Source organism: Vigna umbellata, chromosome 1 (genome assembly GCF_029865625.1).
Source record: "Vigna umbellata cultivar VRB3 chromosome 1, Vumbellata_1.0, whole genome shotgun sequence".
Classification (NCBI taxonomy): domain Eukaryota; kingdom Viridiplantae; phylum Streptophyta; class Magnoliopsida; order Fabales; family Fabaceae; genus Vigna; species Vigna umbellata.
Window position 1 is genome coordinate 98,490,502 of NC_142165.1, and position 6,522 is coordinate 98,497,023.

At 29.8% G+C, this 6,522-nt stretch overlaps 1 protein-coding gene across 1 annotated transcript; it reads left to right on the forward strand.

The window, feature by feature from the left end:
* Positions 1–1,696: 1,696 nt before the first annotated feature.
* On the forward strand, positions 1,697–3,493 carry LOC124826793 (myb-related protein 306-like). Its single transcript, XM_047299734.2, has 3 exons — positions 1,697–2,097; positions 2,218–2,347; positions 2,588–3,493. Exons 1-3 carry the CDS (start codon positions 1,959–1,961, stop codon positions 3,228–3,230), a joined length of 912 nt encoding a protein of 303 aa, XP_047155690.1. The 5' UTR covers positions 1,697–1,958; the 3' UTR covers positions 3,231–3,493.
* Positions 3,494–6,522: the final 3,029 nt, after the last annotated feature.

A 6,522-nucleotide genomic window follows, 5' to 3' on the forward strand; every position in this document is an offset into this window, starting at 1 on the left:
ATAGAATATAAAAGCTCAAGTGAACAGTGATTTTCAAAATCAGTTATAGGTAATTTATTTTCACGTAATTGACTATTTGCCCCGAAATGACTTTCGAGCCGCATCATTATCAATCATACGTCGCGAGGTCAATCGTTAATTTACATTGAAAGCTACTCTTTCTATATTATACCAGAATATTAGATACCATGGATCGATTGGTCTATTTTAAGGGGAAAATTATAAAAGGAAAAAAAAAATGGTTATGAATTAATTGACATTGGTTCTCCGAGGAAATTTATTGTTGTTTTTTTATACATACATACATATATATATATATATATATATATATATATATATATATATATATATATATATTAATACATGTATACATATTTAGTAGATAAAAATATCTTCATCATGGATTCTAAGTTTTAACGTCAATGATATTTGAATAATTTTCATTCTCAAAACAAAAGAAAAAAACAAGAAACCTAATAATTTTCTCTGTTGATAACTCTCTTCAATAATTTTTTCTTGTTAAATCATTTAATATAATGTGGAGGAGCTTTACTTTTTTTTTCTCTGTTTTAAAGTTGGTTATATGCACGAAGGTGAAAATTATATTCCGAAATACGATTTTAAGTGGAAAATATGTTTTTAGAATTATTTCCATTTTTTGGAGAATGACTTATCGCTTCCAGAATTCCCTTTCCACTTAACAGTTTTTCTCTTCTTGAAAATATTCCGGGACAACTTAATAGTCAAAATATCAAATTAAAGATCAACTACTAATTCTAAAATTTAATAACAATCACAAGGGAAAAGATATAACAGAACCCTCCAATCAAAAATCAACATCAACATCATCAATTATTTTGTTATTAGAGTGAAAAACAAATGAACGAACAAAGCATGAACAACAAATTATGGTGTAGTGAGTTACTGTGTGTGGGGGTGAGAGAGAGTATGGAGATGAGCAAGAAACACATTGGATATGTGAGGAAGGTGAATTAGAGTTAGACAAGTGTTTCTGATTTTTTTCAGAATGAAAGAGAAAAAGTTTAGAAGAACGATGGATGTGAGTAAGGGTTGCTTGTTTTTAGTTTTGAGAATGAAAATTATTTAAATATCATTAACTTTAAAACTTAGAATCTATAATATATGAGAGTATTTTTGTCTACTAAAACTCGATACACATTACTACACATTACTAAAATATATCAACTAAAAAAAGAAGTATGCAAGTTAGCAAACTCATATATGTATATATATATATATATATATATATATATATATATATATATATATATATATATAAAAGAGAATCAAATCGGAAAATACAATAATGAAATATTTCTACTTTTTTCTTTGTGCCAAAGGTGTGCTTCCACACTCTTACCATTTAATACAGCAGCATGTACTAATTAAGAGAGAGATGGAAAAGTATAGAAATTCTTACTCAAGTCAATATATTTGTTACATTAAAGTTTTTAAAATTTTAACCGCAGACAATTTCGTCGTACAAAAATGGGTATATTCTACATGTACGTAGAGAAGTTATACATAAATATATATATACGTCGGTTATGGAGAAAAATATGTAGTATACAAATATTTTGTACCTACATATATATTAAGCATTAGTATACATTGATTATACCGTACTAGTATATCTTAAGCACTATAATTTGAATGGTTACCCAGTTCTTAAGAAATTTGGCAGCCATTGATATAGCTGGCTTTCTCGTCCCTCTCTATATATACGTATACCTGTCAAGGCAATCCCAGTTTGCGTACTAACTCTTGTTTCGCATTCACTTCTAAGGAGGAATTGAACAAGACTGTATATAAAGCATACACTTTCTCTTAGATCAATCTTTGGATTTCATGAACAAGAAAAATCCAGAGAAATCAGGGTTATTAGATAGCTAGATAGATTAATTTGCTTTCTTTGATTCATATATATATATATATATATGAACATGGGGAGGCCACCTTGTTGTGACAAAATTGGAATTAAGAAAGGACCTTGGACTCCAGAGGAAGATATCATGTTGGTGTCTTACATTCAAGAACATGGACCAGGAAATTGGAGATCAGTTCCCACTAACACAGGTAATTTTCAGTATCAACTCATTTCTGTTCATTTATTTTCTCTACTTTATATCCTTTTTCAAACCCCGTTTACACACTTACAAATTTTTACTCTATTAAAATCATTCATCATTTTTTAAGGTTTGACGAGATGCAGCAAGAGCTGCAGGCTTAGATGGACTAATTATCTTCGACCTGGTATCAAACGAGGCAATTTCACCGAGCATGAGGAGAAGATCATAATCCACCTTCAAGCTCTTTTGGGCAACAGGTATAGTAGTAGTACTATACCCAGTTGTAACCCTCATCTTCCTACCTACTTTATATTAACTTTGTTTTGCTTTCATCAATTAATGTTTTTCCTCTTTAATTAAGCGAGAATCACGAGGTTCGAAAATTCCAACAATATGATCAAGAAACGAAGATAAAAGAAAAGAAAAACGATCGTGAATATATTTATCTGGATCTTTCCTTAAATAAATTAATTTTGTTTAATATATGATGGTTTCAGATGGGCTGCCATAGCTTCGTATCTTCCAGAAAGGACAGACAATGACATAAAAAATTATTGGAATACCAATTTGAAGAAGAAGATGAAAGCAAGTGATCAAAACGAAGAGCAAGAGGGACATTCTTCTTCTTCTTCTTCACATCCAAAGGGTCAGTGGGAGAGAAGATTACAAACAGATATACAAACAGCCAAACAAGCCCTGTGTGATGCTTTGTCCCTTCACACGACACCAGCAACACATGCTGTGCCTGAGACCACCAAGCCTTCTTCAACTTCTCATCAACCCTACAGCCACGCCTCATCTTCATACGCATCTAGCTATGAAAACATTTCCCGGTTGATGGAAAACTGGATGAAAACTCCAAACTCACTAGGGGATTATTCCTTCAATAACATGGTCAATATTAATACACCAAGATCCAGTTCTAGTGAGGGAGCACATAGCACCACTAATACCACGTGTGCACAAGATCATGTTTTTGACTTGTTCACCTTCAACTCCTCCACAAACTATGGTTCTGCCTCTCAGACTCAAGTGCCTCTTACCATGATAGAGAATTGGCTTTTCGAGGATTGGGCTTCTCAGTCTCATGAAGATCTGATGAGCATGTCGCTGGAAGAAAGTACTTCAGGTTTGTGTTAGAATTTGTTACCTTTTTCTTTATTAGGTAAGTCCTTTTCCAAAGTCTCGAGTTCTTCAAAATGGAATTTTTTTTCTAAAGCTGTTTTCGTACGAGAAGGTAATCAATACCCTCTCTCTCCACAAACAAGAATTGTACATTACTATAGTACGTCTGTATCCTTTCTCAATTTGCTACGTGCGTACCAATTTATGAGAGTTTTATAATGTCTGTATTTTGGACCTTCGTTTACTGTCTCGAATATTCATCTAGGGTTACAAATGAATTTCAGCATTATCACCTATCATTATCTATCAATGAAAACCACCGATTTATCCAATTCAATGCTTCAGTACGAATCTCAGTCCAGATTTAAAAGGTTAGGTGTGCTTTGACTAGCTTATTTTTGTAAAAAAAAAAACATCTTTACGTGAGTTTCGCTGAAGAATAACAAGTTATTTCACCCTAAAAATCAGCACTGCGTTGTGAGTTTACCAAGCAAAATGAATAAACTGAACTTATATATATATATATATATCTGATGTAATACATGATTTAGATATATGTACTAAAACATGATGTTGGATTATTGATAAATTTTCATTTAATTTTTCAAAAATAAAAGTTAAGTAGTATTAGTACTTTAAAAAAATGATGTACTTTTGTAATCTTCATCTTTTAAATATAATTTGACAGTCTATCTATATTCATAATTTTAGTTCTGCTAACAAGTCTACAAGGTGTAGTTAAAAATTAATAAATGAACTTTCTTTTAATTGTTGAAGATTATCTTAGGATCGCATTGGAAAGTAAACTGTTCCTCTTTATTTCTCATAAAAAAAATGTTTGCAATGATGTAATTTTCGCACGTTGAGTTTGTGATACGTGGTTGGTGAGAGGCTAGCAGAGTGTTAATGAGGACGACTGAAGTTTTTTATTCATCACATGCATAAATTTTATCCATGTATTTTTCTTCTGATGTATGCATTAAAGAGTTAAAGAGCATGGCAGAGAGAGATACTTTTCTGTTGATTAACTATTCTCCTTATATTTTATAAAATTTAATGTTTTTTTAGATAAAAAATACAAATAAACGGTTTTCCGGTGATTGATGTTACATTTTTGTATACTGATGTGAAAGTAAATTAACTCGACTTATACAGATTCAATTAAAAATGATTCCGTTTATTTTGGTATATTCATCTATTTCATCAAATATTATTAAAAAAATAATAACAAAAGATTAAAGTGTCAAAATTAATAATTTTGTAAACAAACAAATTAAATATCAAAATTGTTTCTAACATTTAAAATTAAATTGTCAATTTATATAATTAAAACTAATAAATAATTATAATAAAAAACTTACATAAAAAATTATTCAAAACTAATAAAAGGTTATGGATCAAACCCTTGATGAGTAAATTGGCTCACAAGTTGAAATTTATTTTAACATTTGTATTATATATACTTTTAAATTTATCAAATTATGCTATCTATTATTTTTTTTATGTTGAGAAATCAAATATTTTAAAATATGAAAAAAGAAAAATATATAGCAGGCGACCATAAAACAAACACTTTTTTACAACTAATAATATTTAGGCTAAATTTTTTTGTCCTCTAATTTATTTAAAATATTCAATTTGGTCCCTAACTTTTATTTCGTTCCTAACTTTTATTTGGTTGCAATAAGTCATTTAGTTTTTAAAAATATTAAATTTGATCCTAATAAATGATAACATTAAAATCATTAACGTGTGAAAAGGACTGCATAAAAGACAGGTTTGTTCAACGTGGATTGGTGATGTCGATTTTTTTTCACCATCTTCGGCTTTTCCATTTTGAATTCAATTTTCATCCTCTCCATTTCTAGCATCACTCACATCATCTACACAAAACCCATCCACACCGTTGTAACCTCCATCCAACAACCTCTATTTTTACTCTAACTACACTTCGTTATCACCATCTTCAACAAATCCCCTTACACACAAGAATCTCTTGTCCAAATTTCAGCACCCCATTTTCCAGTCCATCTTCGCTAATACCTTAACTAAAGAGACCCAATTCCCGACCCATATACAAATCCATCATTAAAACAAAATTACAATTAATGACAAAATTGAGAATTAATGACAAAATTTAACGGATAAAAAAATTTGTTAGTAAATAAATTTTTTTGACCAATTTTGCTGACAGATTTATTCTATAGATAGCATTTATCGATAGCATTTATCTGTAAATATCTCACTAATATATTATTCATCTATTGAAAGATTTTTTTTATTACCAAAATCTATTGATAATTATAAATTTTATGATCTGTTATAAAATTTGTTGATAATTTAAAATATTAATATGAACAAATTTGCCTGTAAGTAAATCCATTGATATAAAGTATGAATTTTTTTTGCCTAAATAGCTTAGAAATAATTTCATGTGAAAGTAGATATTTTTTTTCTTCGTATCAAAACATAAGAGAGCTTTCTTCGTCTTTTCCATGCACACAATACAAAAAATTTATTATTATTAACGTCTAAAATTTTTTGGTAATTTTTAAAATCTATCAATAAATCTAAATGACTGATATTTTTGGACAAATTTTTTATCATCAATAAAATCTTTATTAGTAAATATTAATAGGAATATCTGTCAATAATAAATTTGTCAATAAAATTTATAGATAATTGAAAGTTTAAATTAGTCAATAAAACTTATTGATAATTCAAATTTTCTTAAAGATATATTTTTATCGATAAATTTGTAAGAAATTCGGTGAATTTATGCAGTGACAATCCACCGCTAATGGAACCTAAGGCTTTGTCGTCGTTACCCTCCATTATCGACCAAGCTCATAACATAAGATATTAGACATGACACTAAAATCACTGCCATTAAATTAGTTTTGGGACCAAATCTCCTGAGGATTTAACTCAAGCTATTTTCTACACTGCAAACGGTTCTTTTAGATAAAAAGTATGTAGACTGAGTTCATGAGTAGGTTGATCTTATCGTTGCATCGATGTGCTCGCTTAAGTATTTATGGCTCTGTGCACTGGGTGGAGGTGTTGTGCTCGTTGATCAAGTCCATTAGATCCTTTATGGTGGACGAGATCGAATCGAACGACGATATTCCAAAAGTGATAGCACTGGGTGATGTGCTATGCTAGCTGACAAAGTACATTTAAGTCCATTAGAATGTGTGTTTTTTAGACTTGTCAAGCTTAAAACATCATTCATTTAAGCCCGACTCTGTCTATTTTAAGATACCATTTTTTATCACTCTGAAAGAGGAGTCTTCCATCCCTTTAC